Below are 19285 nucleotides of genomic sequence, written 5' to 3' on the forward strand. Positions count from 1 at the left end.
TAATTTCACAATTGGAGCTTGGTTGAACCTAGCCCCTTGCTGGTAGTCAAGTCCCTTTCCTTTACTCTCTGGGAACCAGCCTATGGAGGAGGGGCACTGGCCTCCGTGGCTTTGGGGACTCACAATTCTGGGTGGGATTGCAGCTGGTCCAGCTTGTCCAGACTGATGTACATTGCGTGTCTGGTCACTGATGTGGCCCCAGCAGTTGTTCTGTACTGTTTTCTGGCTATTTACTAGCTGCTCTGGAGGACGAACTGTATCCCACACCTCACTAAGCTACCATCTTGAACCCTCTAGTGTACTTTTAATTACATCTATTGTGCCTTTCATTCCCATAAAACTTAATATTTTTCTTATGCTTTCAGATTCTTATGATCACCATAAAGCTAGTTTGCTAGCTGCCAGAATGCAATATACCAGAAACAGAACAGCTTTTAAAAAGGGGAATTTATTAAGTTGCAGCTTACAGTTCTAAGGCTGTGAAAATGTCTACAGCAAGTCTATAGAAATGTCCAATCTAAGGCATCAAGGGAAAGATACCTTTGTTCAAGAAGGCCAGTGACGTTCAGGATTTCTCTGTCAACTGGAAAGGCACATGGCGAACTTGGCGACATCTGCTAGCTTTTTCTCTAGGCTTCTTGTTTCCTGAAACTCTTCTGGGGGCATTGTCCTTCTTCAACTCCAAAGTCTCTGGCTGTGTGGGCTCTCGTGGCTCTAAAGCTTTTACCAAAATAGTTCCCTCCTAAAGGGAACAACCCCACCTTGAATGGGTGGAGACACACACCTCCATGGAAACCATCTAATCAAAAGTTATCACCCACAGTTGGGTCGGTCACATGTCCATGGAAACAGAAAACTCTCACCCAGTAATATTGAATGATGATTAAAGAACTTAGCTTTTCTGGGGTACACTGCAGATTCAAACCAGCACATCTACTGTCTTAATATCCTTTATCTCTTTAACCATCTTTTTTATTGGTTTAGGAGATTTGTTTGAACATTTTTGATTAGTTCAGATTCTATACCTCCTTTAACTTTTCGATTTACTCCTTTCACTGGGCTATATCTTCCTGTTTCTTGGTATGGCTTATTATTTTTTGCTGTTGTCTGGACATTGCATTATTTTGATGAATTTACTCTGAAGGTTGGATTCTCTCTTGTCCAAGCTTTTGTTGTTACTTGGATTTGTGTTAATGCTCTTCTTTGACACTTGGTTTGTCAGTCTTACCCAACCAGGGCTTGGCAGGGGACCCACAAAGGGAATGCACTCCAGTTCCATAGGGCTCTGGGGAGAGGGTCAGGTAACAGTGCCAAAAAAGTCTTTAATTCTGCTCCCCAGGGTGTGTGTTCATGACCTCTGCCCAAAAGCCTTTTAAATGTCTTTCCAGGTATGCACTTTCTTCGACTGCCAGCAGATGGTGCCCTAAAGCAACCTAGTTCCTTCAGAACCCAGAAAGTTGACATGTACCCTAGCCACTCCAGCCAATAGCATAGCTGTACCGGGCCAGACGATTGAAACCTCTGGTCCCAGATGTCCAAATTCACTGGCCAAAAGCTGAAACGATGCTACACCATTTCCTGCCTTATTCTTGGGAGAGTGGGCCTCTGCTCTGCAGCTTCCTGCCTGCCACAGATGGACGCCCAAAGCTTTTTGTCCTGAGAATGGGGAATGGGCATCAGGACCTGGGATGAGGGTGATAACATATGATCTTTCACCACAGCTTCCTTCTTTCTTTGTCCTGTACTTTCCTGGGTATTACACAGTGCTCCCCCCTATCTACAGAGCTTCAGGGCTATTGATCCAGATTGTTCCCTAGTTGTTTTTCTAGGAGAAACGTGAGCCCACCTTCTTCCAAATCAGCCATCATGGATCCTCTACCATTTGGTTTTGTTTTAAAGATTATATTTCTCTGCAGAGACTTCCTATCTGGCCATTCATTAAACCCATGTTTTCGTTTTATTCTTTGAACATATTTATAATGGTTTCTTTAAAGTCTTTGTTGTATGCAACGTTTGGGCTATTTAAGGATAGATTTCTATTGACTTGGGTCACATTTCCCTGTTTCTTCACATGTCTAATAAGTCTTTTATTGTATACTGGATATTGTATGTAAAATGATTTAGAAGGTTTATATTTTGTTATCTTCCAAACAAAAATCTACATTTAAAGGGTTGGTTTTCTCATTGAACTTGTGTAGGCTTAGTTTTATGTGGTTTTTTTTTTGGAAGATCTGTAGAAAGCCTAAAGTGTTTCCCAGGTCTGTCTAATTTGATATTGTTCATTATCCAAACTATGTCCCCATGGGTCTCATCAGAAGCTGATTTCAGGCTTTGTTGGGGTGGGTCTAAACATACCTTATCCTGGGGCATGGTCCTTCTTCAGCTGGATGTCTGGGTGTTATCAAGGTAGGTGTCTGTACTCTGGCTGGGCTGGAACCCCAACTTCTTCCGATAGTTCTAGATCTTTATTTGGTATCTGTTTATCTTCTATCCTAAAGCTGCCACTCCCTGGTAAGCTCCAGGTAGTCCTACTTTGGGTATGGTACTTCAGCCTCAGTTCCAGCCTTTTGGGGAGAATTTTTTTTTCCCCACTCTGCTGTTGCCTCTTCTCTGGAGCTCTGCCCCATAGATTCTAGCTACATCAGCTGTCCTGAACTCTGACCTTTGCCTCCTCAGTTCATCAGGAGCTGGGACACCAGCTTTCTGGGCGTCAGGAAATGGGGTTCACCTTGTTCATTTCCTTTCTTTTGGAGATCACAGCCTTGTACTGCCTCTTTTCCAGCACTTGAAAAGAGTTATCCCATACTTTGTCCGTTTTGATGATCCATGGTACTAGTTTGTGTCCTAGGCAGAAGAAGAATCACACTTCTTATTTTAACATGGAAATAGTAAATAGTAAAACCTTTCTCATAGAGTTAATATGAAATGAAAATACTTCATAAGCCATTTTCTAGTCTCTAACTTGATCATTGGAGTGGAATTCAATCAGATATTATATCTGTGATAATGTAGTATTTTAGTTTGGAATTTAAAATAAACTATAGGATTTCAAGGACTTGTTGACTTGAACTGAGCTGGAAAAAAAAATTCCAAGATACTTAGATACCTGGCTAATGAGCTTTCTCTTCTGCCTAAACTGCCGAAGCAAGCTGTTTAAAAAAAGAAGAGAGAAAAATAGTGGGGGAGATCGAACAAGATAGGCCTGCATTCTGCATTTGCAAGAACCAGTGTGAGAGAACTGTAATCCTAGCAGTGTTTGAGAGGCTGAAATCCAAGCAATCTGTGCTCAGACCTACAGGAAACAAGTCCACAGGCCACGCTGCTGAGTGTGGGCATGGAGCTTTCTGGATTAGGTTCCCTGACCCAATTTGAGGTGCTGAGGCCTTACTCTCCTGCTTAGGATCTGGTGGTTAATATTTTAGTCCCTGGGGCTTGTTCTCATGTGCGCTAATGAAGCCAGCAGAAATAAAAGTAGAGCAGTGCACTTGAGGCTTTTTTTTTCCTTCCAGCTTCACAACTCTTTATTAGTTATGCTTTGCTAATTATTAGTAAATAAGAATTGAAGTGGTTTCTTTCTTTCCTCCTCTGGTGCCAACTTTCTGGTTTTTGTCTATTTCTCTCTCCCTTCCTTTATAGACCTCCATTTAAGATGACCTTAGTTTCAGCTGTCTAGGTGCCTTGTCTCATGGGCTTCTCAGACTCGTGATAGTAAAAATTCAACTCCTTTCTCTTGACCTTGTGTTCCCGCTGAACTAATACCTTTTGTAGTTCATGCTTTCTCATAACTTTTGTGCTTTGCATATGCTTTTCTTAGAACCTTTTTCTTTCTCACCTTTTCACGTGAATAACTTCTGCTTGCCTTCTAGGTTTTAGTGTGAACATTTCTTTTTCAGGAAGGTGTTCTCGGTCATTAGTTCCCTCCAGTCAGTTGTGATCCTTTGTTATGTGTTCCCTTAGTTGCCAGTACTTCCCCCATCATAATCCTTTATTATTAGTCTTTTTTTGAGAACTGTCTTGCTTTCCACATTACTGCCTCCCTTATCTTGAGAGTATGAATTGTATTTATTTTTCTTAATCATTTTGTCCTCGTTGAGCACATGACAGGAGCTCAATGAGTATTTACTGATAGATAAGTAAGGCGTTAAGGCAGAAAAGAGAACTGGAATGTTAGATACACTTGCTTGGAATTCCACCTCCATGAGCTACCAGCTAAGACATTTAGCAAGTTGTTTAATCTCTCTGAGCCTCTTTATCTGTGAAATGGAGATAATACTTATTTTTAGGTTGTGTTGAAGATGTGAGAGAATAAAAGGTGCTTAGCACAGTGATTGGCACATAGGTACTCTTTAAATAATAACAGCTAAAATTCATTGAGCATTTACCATACAGTGTTGTAAACTTGATGTAGTAGTTAACTCATACAGTCTTCACAACAGTCGTTTAAGGTAGGGTAAGAAATATTACCCCATTTAACAGATAGCAATGCTCAAACACAGGTTAAGTAACTACTGTCCAAAGTTTGCACTTCCTAAGTGGGATCTAGATACTGCACTTGTAACCTTTTTACGAGTGCATCTAGTGAATAGCAGTTTCATTTCCTATTTTCCTTTTAAAAATCAGTACTGGGATAAATAATGGTGTCTGTCATACAGTTTTAGATTGGAAAAGTGTCTATTCAGGTTCTCTACTTTCCAGATGAAGAAACTAAGGTTAGAAGCTAAATGGCCTTTCAGAGCTCTTAGACTTCCTGGCAGAGTTGTTTAGAGCAGGTTCTAAGTTCAATATTTTCTACAGCACTGGTATTCCTAGTTTTTTCTGAAAAGTAAATTTTAGAATTTGGCTCTCTTGAATTGGATGTCAGAAGCAATCATCCTAATTTATTTAAACTACATTATTGCTAAAGCATCAAAAAGTGTTAAAAATGGTGATTTGCTGAAATGTGTTACTTTCCTTTGAGATTGTTATACTTTGTGAATTTGAAATGAAAATACGAATGCACGGGTGGACCACAGTGGCTCAGCAGGCAGAGTTCTCGCCTGCCATGTCAGAGACCCGGGTTCAATTCCTGGTGCCTGCCCATGTTAAAAAATATATGTGTGTGTGTATATATATATATATATATATATATACACACACATATGCATAACTTAATGGAGTTTTATTTTTTATATTTTTAATCAGAATGTAACATCATCTCCTCAATATTCTACATTCTTGGAACATATCATCCCTCGGTTTCTTACATTTCTTCAAGATGGAGAAGTTCAGTTTCTTCAGGAGAAACCAGCTCAGGTATTTTGAATACAGTGAGCAAAAATGTCATGCTGTAGAATTGCATTGCAAGCATTCATGAATTAAAACAACTCGAATTTAAGGTTCCACTTAAAAATGAAAGAGGTTTTGTTACTTAAGGATAGCTTCATCCAAGGTCATTGTCTCTTCCTTTATATGTCTTGCTTTTATTTTATCTAGGTCATCTCTTATAATTTAAATTATTCACATTTGGTGACTGGTGATGAATGTGCATGTTATTTGTAACAGACAAAGTCAAATTTCTATGAAAGAAAGAAGGATAGCTTAATGACCCCCATACCATTGCCTAACTTGAATCTTACTTAAAATTAATAAGATAAAAATTAAAATTATTCATAAAACTCATGTCAGTTTGTTTTATCTATACCCCCACCCATTCTTCTCAACCCCATCTGCCACTTTGATTATTTTAAAGCAGTCCCATCATACCACTTTTTCTAAAAATACTTGAGCAAATATCTCTAAAATACCTTCCTTTAAAAAAAAAAAAATCAGTGGAACAGTTTACTGCTAAATAAAACGTTTTTATATCATACCAGTTCAGGACCTTGTATATGTGACCCACCTTTCAGTTGTTGACTTCATAGACAGAATCATGAAAGCTTAGTACAGTTTGTGATGTTATTTGTTGTTGGGCCCAAGGTTATTGGGAACCCAGCATTACAGGAGATGAAATGAGATTATGACGGAAGACCCCAGACTAAGTTCATCTTAAATTCATCCCAGTTTTTGACCCTAGTGTCCACCTGTTGGAAATACTGATAAGTCGTGAAAGACACAAAACTGAATTAGTTGATTTGGTATGCAAATGTAGAAATATCAAAGTAATGCTTTGCAGCTGCATCCCTTGGATTATTAGTTTGAGTACCTCATAGGACTGTTTTAAAATGGAGCCCATCTTGTAGTGTGTGGCCTACCAGTTCTGGGTGTGTACGACCGTGTGGTCCTTGGGGACTGGAATGGGATTAATTTGAAACTCTTAGAAATATTTTATCTTTGTGTTTTTTATTTTTTCTTGCCAGCAACTACGGAAGCTAGTACTTGAAATAATTCATAGAATACCCACAAATGAACATCTTCGTCCTCATACAAAAAGCGTTTTGTCTGTGATGTTTCGCTTTTTAGAGGTAATCTTTAAGCATTAATTCTCATTGTTGAGGCATATTCAAAACTTTAAGTATTTTTCTCATAAAATTCACTAGTATGCTACTGTTGTCCTTTCATCAATGTTCTGATTCACGAGTAAAAATTTTCTTATTGTCCCTTCTCCCCTATTTTTCTTAATTCTTTCACTTTACCAAATTGTTAAAAAAAGATTTGTTAATTGAAGATTGCTGCTTCGTGTCACTGGGGAATTCATTAAACATTGGTAATTGTTGAAAATGAGTTGGACAATGGTTAACAAACTCTAAGTGCAAGGTTTTTTTGCATCAAGCTTTTGTATTTTTGAGTGAATCATGCACGGTGCTTTACACGTAGTAATAGCCATAGTGTCTCAAATTCTTGGGGCAAGCCATTTTGTAGCTGCTATGTTAAATTCTAAAATTGTTTTCTTATTGTTCCTAATGTGGTGTTGCAGAATTTTGTTGTGTTTCTGGGCTTCCATGGAAAGTTGTGCTTTGGAGTTGTGGAGGGTTGTGTTCAGATCCTGGTTCTGCCATTTTTTGGCTGTGTCATGTTAGCCATCTTGCTTAACTTCTTGGGAGCTTAGCTTCCTCTTGGGTAAAATTGATGCCCAGCACCTTTTGAAACTGCTTATCACAGTGTCCAGTACATAGTGGGTGCTCTGTGAATGTTCTTCACATCATGAATTTCCCATAAATTCCTGTTAGCTCATCTGCCATAGTGTTACTCTGAAGAGCTTGCTGTTGGGTTGCTATTCAGATGGTACGCTGTGGAAGCCTGAAAGTATTCTTGTCTGGGACAGTGCATTCTGTCATCAAATTACATATAAGTTGGTAGACAGGGAGGGTATGTGTGCAGAAAATGATGAGAAAATGGTCTGATTTTTAGATTAAAATAAGTTCTAAAAAGTATCATTCTTTTTTTAATGTTAATTTTTTTTTAATTTTTTAAGACGGAAAATGAAGAAAATGTTCTTATTTGTCTAAGAATAATTATTGAGCTACACAAACAGTTCAGGCCACCGATCACACAAGAAGTAAGTTTTTTTTATCCTGATAGCATTTATAAAGTGTATCTATGAATTTCTTTTGCTGTGTACATTTTTACTCCTTTTTAGATTTGACTATACATGTGCTGCTTTTAAATGTAGAAAATATAGCCTAAGTAAGGGGAAATTCTTTCTAGGTTTAATAGTGATGTTTTTTGAACACGTGCATTAGTACCTTGCTGTTTGTTCAGCAGTGAAAATCTGCTAACCGGCAGCCTGGTAGTTAGTTCTCTTTGGGGTGTTTAGTATTTATGTCTGTTTTGCTAGGGGGTACTGATCATTTTATTTCATGTTAATCAAGGATTAAGATGTGGATTCTGGAATTGGAACTAAGTTTTAATCTCAGATCTACAATTTGATAGTTATGTGACATTGGGTAAGCGCCTAAACTTTTGGAGCCTCATCTGTAAAATGGGAATAATTATTTTGTCTTCAAAAAGTTATTTGAGAATTAAATATAAAGTTCTCAGCACAGTGTTTGACATCTTACATAGTAAGCAGTAAGCTTGCAAAGTAGGCTATAATTACAATTATATTTTCTCTGATGATAACCTTAGTAAATGCCTAGTGTTAATTAATTGGAAAATAAATAAAAGTATAAAGACGAAATAAAATTCATCTTGAAAACTAATGTCTCGGTGATTTTCTTTCCCTTTTCCCCCATCTTATATATATATATGTATGTATTTTCTATATAATTAAAACAGTGCTGTATGTAACATTTTGTTTCGTGATTGTTTCCCTCATATGTAAATATTTTCACAATCCTAAAAAATTATTTATAAAGTTATATTTTAATGAATGCATAATATTCTTTCTTATGGAAATCCTTATTTTTTAATTCAGGTATTTAAAAAATTTCATCTTAGTACTAATACTGAACATCTTGGTTTACAGTTCAAATTATTTTATAGACTACATTTGTAGAAGTAGAATTACTAAGTCAAAGGTATTAATGTTTTAATGTTCTTGATACTTACTACTAAATTGATTTTCAGAAAGTTAGCAGCAGTTTATGGTTCCTTCAGCAGTATAAGAGCGTTTCTCTTTAATTGCACCCTCCCCAGCATTGTGTGTTATAATTGTCATTAACTTTTTATTTTGAAATAATTTCAAACCTACAGGATGTAGAACTATTTTTTGTATGTCAAAAAGCAGTATTTAGTTTTCATTCCTTTGCTCTTCCTGAATTAGAAGTTCGTTTTCTATTTGTTTATCATTTTATTTCTTTTGTCTCTGTATATTTACCATTTGTATTTTGAGTCTGACATTTTTCCTTGCCTTTTTTTTAATGAGTCCTTATATATTAAGGCTATTACTTTTTTTCATTGTGAAAGATAGCATATGCAAAAAAGCAATACATTTCAAAGCACACCACAACAATTGGTTGTAGAAAAGATTCAGAGTTTGGTATGAGTTACAGATCCGCAATTTTAGGTTTTTCCTTCTAGGTAGGTGCTCTAGGACACTGGAAACTAAAAGAAATAATCATTTTAATGCTTTAACAGTCATACTCATTTATGAAATCCTATCTTCTCTGTTATAATTCCACCTTCTTCTTTGATCTTTCTCTCAATCTTTAGGGGTATTTGGGCTATGCCCATTCTAATTTTTTCATGTTGGAAAGAGCTACCATAAGTAAGAATAGGGGAATGGAACTGTTGATACTCTTGGAGAGGTTGGCCCCTCTGGGTTTCAGGACTTATCTGGGCTAGGAACCACCTGGAGGTTGTAGGTTTTTGGAAAGTAATCATAGTGTATGGAACCTTTGTAAAATCTCAGATAAAGCTCTAGATGTTCTTTAGGGTTGACGGGAATGGTTTTGGTTAGGGTTTGGCAAACTATAATAGTAGCAACATCTAGCTGAAACTTGCCTAAAAGTAGCCTCTAGAGGCCTTTCTACTCTGTTTGAACTCTCAGCCACTGATACCTTATTTGTTACATTTCTTTTCCCCCTTTTGGTCAGGAAAACATTGTCGATCCCATGGTGCCAGGGTCAGGCTCATCCCTGGGAGTCATGTCCCACATTGCCAGGGAGACTTTTACCCCTGGATGTCATGTCTCAATGTAGGAAGGGGAGGGTAATGATTTCTCTTCCAGAGTTTGGTTTAGAGAGAGACAGGCCACATTTGAGTACAAAAGAGGTCCTCTGGAAGTAATTTTTAGACTTACCTACAGGTAAACTAAGCTTTTCCACTACGTAAAAATAAGCGAGGCTATTGCATTAAAAAATATTTATTGTAAGCAGTTTCTGTTTGTAAATATCTTCCTATAATGAAAGTGTCTATTTTTTAGATTCATCATTTTTTGGATTTTGTGAAACAGATTTACAAGGAGCTTCCAAAAGTAGTGGTATGTTTTTAATATCATTTGAATTTTTAATTTATATTTATTATTTCCTCATTCCAAAGGGAATTTGGGTATCTGGGTTGAAGAAAGAATTAAGAGGATGCTAGTTTTGGAATGGGTAATATTTGATGATGGTCAGAATCTAGGTTGATAAATCAGCCACTTCAAAAAAGAGTTCTTCTGGTTTTATTATTTGGTTTAAACATGGTTTAAAAAAATAATATAAAAGCAATATATTACTGTAGAAATTTTGAAAAAAAATTCTCTCACAAGTAAGCAACCATTGACTTGGAGTTTTTTTTTTGTTGTTGTTGGTTGTTTGTTGTTTCTTTCCTTTGTGTTTTTAAAAGATAGTTGAACTCAGAATCTTGAAGTCTTTGGGGAAGTAGTGTGTGTTTACAGTATTTTTCTATATCAGTTTTTTTTCTATATTGTTAAGAACGCTTTACAAGCAATGCTCGCAGTATAAGCTTGTTTGGGGTAGAAGAAGAAGTCTCCTCTATTGCCTGATTTGCACTCATTAGAAGTACCTGTTCTTATCAGTGACTTGTTCTGGCAGTCATCATTCTTAACGGCTCCAGAATTTTCCATCACATGCATGTACCTTGAGCATTTCCCTGTTGCTGGTTTTCCAGTTTTTAAAATTTACCAGAGGTAATGCCTCAGTAAAAATCATTGCACACAAACCTGTTTATGTGTCAGTTTTTATTTTAAAGGTTTTTTTTAAGTTTTAAAACATTTTTAAATAATATACAGTAAAATCAACTTTTTTGATATTTTAAGGGTATTTTGAGTATTTAATCTGCTAAGAATGTATAAAATATAAAAGCAGTTTTTTCCGAGTTATCAAATCATGTCACCTGACATTACTGTCATAGCCTTAGAACTGCTTTCCATAAGAAAGGTCTCCTGCTTGACATGAAGCCCCAGTTTGAGACCTAAGGATGGCAATGAGATACTGGCTTTTAAAAATGCCTTCTGTATATTGTTCCTCTTTCTATCTTTGAACTCTATTCACAAGACTACTTGAAAAGTTAGTTTGATAAGGACTAGCTCCTAGTTTCTTACCTCTAGAAGGGCATAGTACATTCTCTCCTGCCTCCCTAAGATAGTAATATTATGTGGATTTCTTTATCTATTAGCCTGAGAAAGAGAGTAGAAAATACTTTGGGCAAGATTTTGTTTTCTGTTGTTGTAGGTGCAGAATATTTTCTCTGATATTTTATATTTATGGTCCCAAATAAAGAGTTACCATTTAGTGTGTGTTGGCTTAGTCAGTTGCAAGCCACAGGGTTTACTTTAGGGGATTGGGAATGAATGACTGAGCCCAAGTACTGTGGGGTGGGTGCAGCATAAATACATAGAACATTTTGGTTTCTTACAGCAGTAAACATACTTAAATAATTTTTATTCCACCTAGTTTCAGGTATATGCTATTAAGGCATATTGTGTTTGACTTCAGGATAAACACTGTCTGTTCTTTTTATGTAGAACCGGTACTTTGAGAACCCTCAAGTGATCCCTGAGAACACAGTTCCTCCCCCAGAAGTGGTTGGCATGATAACTACAGTTGCTGTAAAAGTCAATCCTGAGCGTGAGGACAGTGAGACAAGAACAGTGAGTTTTGTTTTTAGTTGTGTTGTTTTATCCATGTCTCTCCTTCTTGATAAGAGGGGAAAAAATGAGATTTTGATTCTTTTAGACCGCTTAAGTTTTTTTCTTTGCCTTATTGAAAAAAAAAACAAGCAAACACTATGTGGCATTTAAGATGAAGACAATGTATGTGTGCCTGAGAGAGGAATGCAGCTAGAAGTGGTGAAAGTGAACTGTTGGTAGCTCTTGGGGCTCTTAGAGCTACCAGCAGTTCACTTTGAAGATGAAATTGAACTGGGTTCAGAGTAACCTATTGGAAAGACCCCCAGCTAAGTGGACTTTGTTCTTTTCTTAGCTTTGAGTCATTAACAAAGTCCCTGTACACCATGTGTAAATTTGTAGGTGAGTGCCTGAGGGTGTGGGCTTTCGGGGCTGAGACCTCTGGGATGGCATCCCAGTCATGCCACTCATTGTCTGACTATAGGAAAGTTGATGAACCTTAAGTTCTGACCTGATTTTCTTCAGTACCTGAAAAGCCTGTCTCAGGGAATTTTGTGAAAGTAATGCTTGCGTAGAGCAATGTCTGTCACATGATAACATATTTGATCATTTATTTTCACTATATTATTATGATTTCTGAATTAAAAATATTTTATCATTTTATACTTTTTCACTGAAAGAGTTTTGCAGATGTTTCAGTTTGCAGAATGCTAGGGTGAGTAAGAAACTAAATTTTAAATAAAACACCTGAATAAAGATGCTGTGTTAATTAATTAGTACATTTTCCTGCTAGTTTATAAAATTTCTCAGGTGATTTGAATCACAAAGTTTTGACAGATTTTCCTGAAGTTTTTCTGTAACTGATTACATTAGAAAATAAAAAACTTTTCGGTTAAATTACAGTTGTGAGCTTTGTTTTCAAAATAGGTTTGAACGTTCACTACAGATAATTTACAAATATACTGTTATTTTCTCTTCTCTTTATTCCGATGGGATGATGCTTATTAGTGGGGTTGGGTTGTTTGAAACGCCATAGTGATAATCGTAGTCCTACCTGTTTCTGTCTTTTAGCATTCCATCGTTCCTAGAGGATCTCTTTCTCTGAAAGTGTTGGCAGAATTGCCCATTATTGTTGTTTTAATGTATCAGGTATGTATAGTGTTTAATCTTGTTTTTCAACTTATTTTATGTCATAATTCATGTCTAATTTTTTTGTGGCAAGTAATGGTCTATGATGCACATATGCTATAATGTAAATGAATCCTATAATGTCTTTGGTATGCCAGTTTTTTTGCTATAGCACAGTATGAAAGCATGAAAATCTGGTATGTTTGCTTTTAGCTCTACAAACTGAATATCCACAATGTAGTTGCTGAATTTGTGCCCTTGATCATGAATACCATTGCAATTCAGGTATCTGCACAAGCCAGGTGAGACTTCTTAAGGCAGTGGAATAGTTGACTGTTTCTGTGCTTTAATTCCAAGTAGAAATATGCTTGCTGTCATCCTTCTTAAAATGTGACAGTTATGAGTGACAACATTTTGGTAAAATTATATGTATTTTTGGCTTTTTAAATTTGTTTTTAAGTGATGATAGTTGTAGTTATTATAGTTCCTTATTTTGAAAAGATAATGTCTTGGGTGTTGGCATCTTACACACTTAGCAACAGCATTAGGCATCATTATACTCACTTACAGCTATAGGATACCCAAGCCTTTTTTGCCTTTAAGCCTTTGTTGTTGCTTTTCTTTTCAGCTTAAGTGCTAGAATGTTCTTTACTGCCTTCATTCTCTCTTTACTATCACCCCCAATCTCTGAATAGGCAAACTGTATTCATCCTTTGAAGCCTCTCAGGGAAGCCTTTTCTCAAACTTGATAGGATTCCTCTTAAGACATTTATCACAGGCGGAGTCATGAGGGTGGGATCTGAGGATGAGTCATCTCAACAGCCCCATGACGTGCAGCAGGGGCCTTGCAGTTGAGTGAATAGGTACCCGAAAACTATCACTGGGTAGGGGTATCGTTCTGGCCTTGGCTGTTTGTGGAATCACATTGTACCTGTTATGATTTGGAGAACTGTTTGGTTTATGGCCCTTAAGACCTCTGTGTTATTTAGTACTGCATAGAAATGGAGAAGCATTTACTGTTGGTGTTGTGTCATTCTGGTCTATGTAGAAATAAAGCAAATTTTTGCACTTAGTAACTGTTATAAGCTTTTAATTAATTTTAAGTTAACTAAAGAGTTGAGAGCTAACACTATAAATTTTACTCAATTCTCATTTAGGCAACATAAGCTTTACAATAAAGAATTGTATGCTGACTTCATTGCTGCTCAGATCAAAACATTGTCATTTTTAGCTTATATCATCAGAATATATCAGGTAAGCCCATCAGCTTTTATTCAGATCAGATTAATTGAGATGATTTGCACATAGCAAAATTTACTTTTTGTTGGTGCAGAGTACTATGACTTAACAAATGAAATAGTCTCGTAACCACCAATATATCAAAATACAGAACATTTCATCACCCCAGAAAGTTCCCTTACATAGACCTGACAATGACTAATGAGCTGGTTTGTCCCATAATTTTGCCTTATCCAGAATATCATATAAATGGAATACCATCGTATGTAGTGTAACCTTTTGGGTCTGGCTTCTTTGACTTAGCAATGATGCTAAGATCCATCTTTGCTGTTGTACCCCGAGTTTGCTACTTTTTATTGCTGAATAGTATCTGCTCACTGTGTGTACCATGGTTTATTTATTCATTCACCAGTTGATGAGCATTTGGGATGTTCCTAATTTTTTAAAAGTAGTATTAATATTGAAAAATTCACCCTTTAAGAGGGTATAATTTAGTGATGTTAAGTTTATTCATGAAGCAGTACAGCCATCGCCACCATCCAATACTGAAACATTTTCATCACCCCAAAAAGAAACCCTGTACCCATTAGCAGTCACTTATATTCTCCTGTTCCCCTAGCCCCTGGCAACCACTAATCTACTTTCTAATTTTGTGCATTTGTCTATTTCCAGTTTTTGGCCATTTTAAATAAGGTCATTATAAATAGTCACAGATTTTTGGGTGGACATATTTGGTTCATTGACTTTTGCTGTTGTTGGACGTTGTGTTTTGGCAAGGCAAATAGGTGTGGGAGAGGTTGGAATGTAAAAGGCCTTATCAAATAAAATTGTGATGAAGTTTTGAATGCTTTTCTGAGAAGTCTGTAGGGTGATTTTAGTTTGCTTGTGGTGGTCTTTCCTTATTTAAATCATAGGAACTTGGAAAATTATTCTTTATTTCCCATCAGTCACATACAATGTTTTTGAATAAAATTCTTAAGTAAATAGTCATAATTGTTTGAAGGTATTGAATACATTTAGTCCTGATCTAATTCTATAGCAGTGGAATTGCATTTTAAGTTATTATTTTTAAAATCATTTAAAGATATTATTGGGAAATAAAAATGAAAACAAATGTGTGCCAAATTGTTTAAGATAAAATGCCTTTGAAAGCATTTAACCTTTTCCCCCTTGCTTTTTTAATATGTTGAACCAGATAATGATAATTTGTACTAAGAAAATAGAGCTTTCATTTTAGAAAAAATCTGAATTGGTTACCCCTTGATATTTCAGTCACTTTGAATTATCTTGGTGAATTGTCTTCTTAAGACACCTCAAGGGAAGGTTTGACTAGCTTATTCTGAGTTATTGTAGGTTACTCTAATGTCATTTACCACTAACCATTAGTGGGCTGAGTAAGTAAAGAGTATTTATTTACCTCTAAGTAGTTCAGTATTTACTTCCCTTCCTTCTTTTACCACCCCAAATAGTGAAGTAGCAATACATATTTGCTATGAATTAACAGTTGAGGAAATGAGAAGTGCCGGGAAAGCATCCGTAATTCCACCATGGAAATTTATTGCTACTTATGTTGGTATACATCTTTCTAGTATGAGAGTGTACACACAGGTACTATCCAAAAGTGTTATTTCTAGCGGGTGTGTTATTTCATGAGTGTTCTTTGACCATACTTAGACTTAGTTGAATTTTTAAAAATCTTAAACAGTTTGCATTTGTCTTAACACCTACCTGTCAGTATTAACTGTGTTGTTTTAACCGTTATTTTTATAGGAGCTTGTGACTAAGTACTCTCAGCAGATGGTAAAAGGAATGTTACAGTTACTTTCAAATTGTCCAGCAGAGACTGCACACCTCAGGAAGGAGCTGCTGATTGCTGCAAAGCACATCCTTACGACAGAGCTGAGGAACCGTATGTCCATCTTCTCTTTGAATGCTCACATGAGTTCTGCTGCCATCTTTGGGGTGGAGCTTAGCTGACATTGCATTAATGTGCTGAGTCTTGCTCTTCAGATATTTTAGACACCAGAAGTACTTTCTTTACTTATTGATTTCCTGGTTCTATTCTTTTTCTTTCTCTGTCTCCTTACCACCTCCCCCCGACCTCCACACCTCTGCCTGCCTTTCTCTCTCTGCTTTTCTTTTGGCTTGGCACCGAGTTCTGACTGTATCTTCTCATAATCTCATAATTGACATAATGAGCTCTTTAGCATAGCTTCTGTTCTGAGTTTCTTTTGGTGCTTTTCTGCCTTTTGTATTTATTTTACCTCAAAGTATTTTTTTTTTGCATTTATTTACCTCAAAGTTATTTCAGTATTTACTTCCCTTCCTTCTTTTACCACCCCAAATAGTGAAGTAGCAATACATACTCACTATGTATAAACAGTTGAGGAAATGAGAAGTACAGGGAAATTATGAATAGCTATTTGCTTACTTACTCATGGACAACAGTCTTTAAAAGGTGAGGAGAAAACTGTGTTTTCTTTCTCCATGTTGTGAAATGATGGATTGGTTTTGTTTTTATGCGCAAGCTGATATTTGGTTTTTATTGATAATTATATTTCAGTCAGTTATATTGCTTTATAATTTAGAAAATGTCTTTCATATTTGGTATATCCAAAGTGTTGGTTGAAATTATATCCTAATTGTTTTGAAATGGTGATCATTTTCCCCAGTAATTTTTCAGTGTTAAATGTCTTATTTGCTACTAGTGTGTAAATCAGAGCATGCCTAAGACTGGAATTGGCTTCTTTCATATGAGAGCTTTGAAACATGAAAGAAAGGGCATGAGTGCTTACACATGGCTTAATTATATATAAAATCTCAGCTACTTTTTGTGTTGTTAAAATGTAAATTACATTGTGATTATTGAATATAACTGAAAGGAACAAAGACATTTTAAAACCTTTTTTGAAATTTAACACATACAGAAAAATGCTCAAAAGAAACATATAATTCCACAAAGTTTTCAGAACACACACCTGTATGTGCATCACCAGGCTGAAATCGAGCATTGCTCTTGAATAACCCCTGGCACCTTCCAAGTCATGCACAGCTCACTTACCTCACAGCTGACTGCTGTTATCCCCTTTATGGTGCTGGCTTCCACTGCCTGTAGTGGTTTTTCCAACATGTTCATCTCTGAACGATATCAAAAAAGAAGAATTTTAAATGGAGTATGTTTAGATATATTTGTTTTGAAGTGGATGAGTTTGATCGCAAATGCCATTCTTGGATTAACTTTGTGGTGTTCCTGCCATATGAGTAATAAGGGCTTTGGAAGTGAGTTTGAGGAGCTGTGTAGCAGGTTTCTGCTTGGTGAAGTGCTGATAGATGAAAAAACTTTTACATGATTACCAGATAATCTCTGTTCCATCCCTGTACACCCTCTCATTTTAGACCATAAAGCTTGATTTCAGTCTGTGCTTATGCCTGCTTAGCAAAAATTGGGTGGGTTCCCAAGCTGCTACTTTCCAGGGTTTGATCACATTAGAGTTGAAATCAGCTTATAGAGGCTTCCTATTTTTTAGTCACTTTACTGATTGGCTTGGTTGGTTTTTTTAATGTAAAATATTGTAAGATACTTTATTTTGAAGTCTTTTATAGTTCCTGGGGCTTAGATAATGGCATCATATCTCAAAAAAGCTTTGATTCAAAGGAACATGGAAAAAATATGAAATATTAAAAATTTACATTCATAGTTACAATTACATGTCCGTTAACCTTTCCACTTAACCTTACTTTTGGCATCTGAAGCAATATCCAGTGATAACCCATTTGTACGAACTCTGCAGAGCAGTAGTTTGAAAACCTGGCTGTTTAATAAAATTATCCATTTTCCTAGAGATATTGATTCTAGGTTATGGAGGGAATCTGGAAACCAGTATTGTGCATCTTAATCTCATCTCTTCTCCTTTTACTTGTATTTTTTACTCATCCCTTAGCCAGCCCTCCAGTATTAGTGTCAGCTCTTTGCATATTTTCTCCCGAGCCCTTCACATCTTTCCTTCCCATACTCCTTGCCTTTTCGCCATTTCACTGAAGACCATCCAGGGTGTCCCTTCTCTGACTTCAGAAACGGCTGCTCCCTGCTTCTTTCATTTGGTCCTTCTCCCTGTGCTGCCTTGTTCTGGTAGTTGACCAGAGATGTACTTTGTATCTTTTTAGAACAGACATTTCATTTCTTTGATCCTCAGAATGTGTTTGCTGGTGAAGATCTGTACTTTTACTTATTCAAGCTGACGATATATCAGACTTGTTCCAGAATCTAAGTGTCCTTTTTGGATGTTTGTAGCCAGTGTCCTAAGGGGAGTAAAGAGTAGTGGCCTAGAAAATGGGTGTTGCCACCCTGTGTGCACATCTTCAGAAATGTAAATTGTCCATTTACAGCTACTTTTCCCCTAGTTGGGTCTTCAGGCCTGCAGAGGGGCAGAGAGGTTTGGTGATGGATCCCACTGCAGAAATAGAGAGAGAGAAGAGTCCTAGTGAGTTTCTATTCAGTCTCATCCAGGGAATTGGGACCCATAACTTCAGGCCCATACTCATGAAAACATAAAATTCCCTAAGCCTTTGTAATGGAGAAATTCCATTGTCTGAAATGACTAATCATAAAACCTTTAAGTTGCATGACTTCAGGACTGTAGAGAAAGAGGGTCTAGGAAATAGCGCTCCCTGCAGGTTTGAGTGGGTGGTGCAACGTTAAAGACAATGGAAATTGGTTATATCTGCTTCCAGTGTAGTATTGGGGATGGATTCTCTGACAGGGGAACATCCGAACATAATTCCAGCTGTGTCTTTGAGAGCAGATGGTTTGTGTGTCCTGGCAAAGCCAGTGTCTCAGACTGAAGTAGCATGTGTGCTTTTCTGATTTTCCCTCCACCCCTTTTTCAATTTGGACTGCATAATTGACTGCAGACTGGTGCTCCTGAAACTACTGCTAAGTAATTTAATATAGAATCAGTTTTATTGATGATATATTTATTAATGGATATTTGTATTCTAGAGTTCATTCCTTGCATGGATAAGCTGTTTGATGAATCCATACTAATTGGTTCAGGATATACTGCTCGAGAGACTCTAAGGTATGAGATTAAATTTATGATAATCTGGTTGGTTAAACGTTAGTAACAGTGGTTACTGGCACCTTATAAGTGTTTCCGCATATGTAGCCTGTTGGGCCTTTACTCACTCATTAGGCTCAGAATTGCAGTAACTTTTGTAAAGGCCTTTGCCTTCTGTTGCTTTTGGTGCATTAGCTTAAATGAAGAAATTGGAGTGCATGTCTTGATTTAAATTGTAGGTAAAACTTTGTTACTTTGATTGGCAGTAGCTTTTCTGCTTCTATGTAACAAATGTATCTTTTATTAAAAAAGAAATATTTGATAAGGTATCAAGAAGATAAAAGGAGAGAAAACTTTATGGTTCTGTACAAAGAGATCAGTGACATAGCTAATATTTTGATGTATTTCCTTCTATTCTTTGTTTTTTTTTAAA

At 36.5% G+C, this 19285-nt stretch overlaps 1 protein-coding gene across 8 annotated transcripts in view; it reads left to right on the top strand.

Annotated features, from left to right (window-relative positions):
* Positions 1–19285, top strand: part of TRRAP (transformation/transcription domain associated protein) — a 144885-nt gene that overhangs the window by 18983 nt on the left and 106617 nt on the right. For all 8 annotated transcript variants that reach the window (XM_077140608.1, XM_077140607.1, XM_077140613.1 and 5 more), the window contains 10 exons: positions 5182–5292; positions 6336–6440; positions 7391–7474; positions 9782–9838; positions 11327–11452; positions 12500–12577; positions 12770–12858; positions 13714–13810; positions 15566–15704; positions 18795–18873. In XM_077140608.1, the coding sequence (XP_076996723.1) occupies positions 5182–5292; positions 6336–6440; positions 7391–7474; positions 9782–9838; positions 11327–11452; positions 12500–12577; positions 12770–12858; positions 13714–13810; positions 15566–15704; positions 18795–18873 (965 nt within the window). The remainder of the gene's footprint in view (positions 1–5181; positions 5293–6335; positions 6441–7390; positions 7475–9781; positions 9839–11326; positions 11453–12499; positions 12578–12769; positions 12859–13713; positions 13811–15565; positions 15705–18794; positions 18874–19285) is intronic.

Source organism: Tamandua tetradactyla, chromosome 23 (genome assembly GCF_023851605.1).
Source record: "Tamandua tetradactyla isolate mTamTet1 chromosome 23, mTamTet1.pri, whole genome shotgun sequence".
Lineage (NCBI taxonomy): Eukaryota > Metazoa > Chordata > Mammalia > Pilosa > Myrmecophagidae > Tamandua > Tamandua tetradactyla.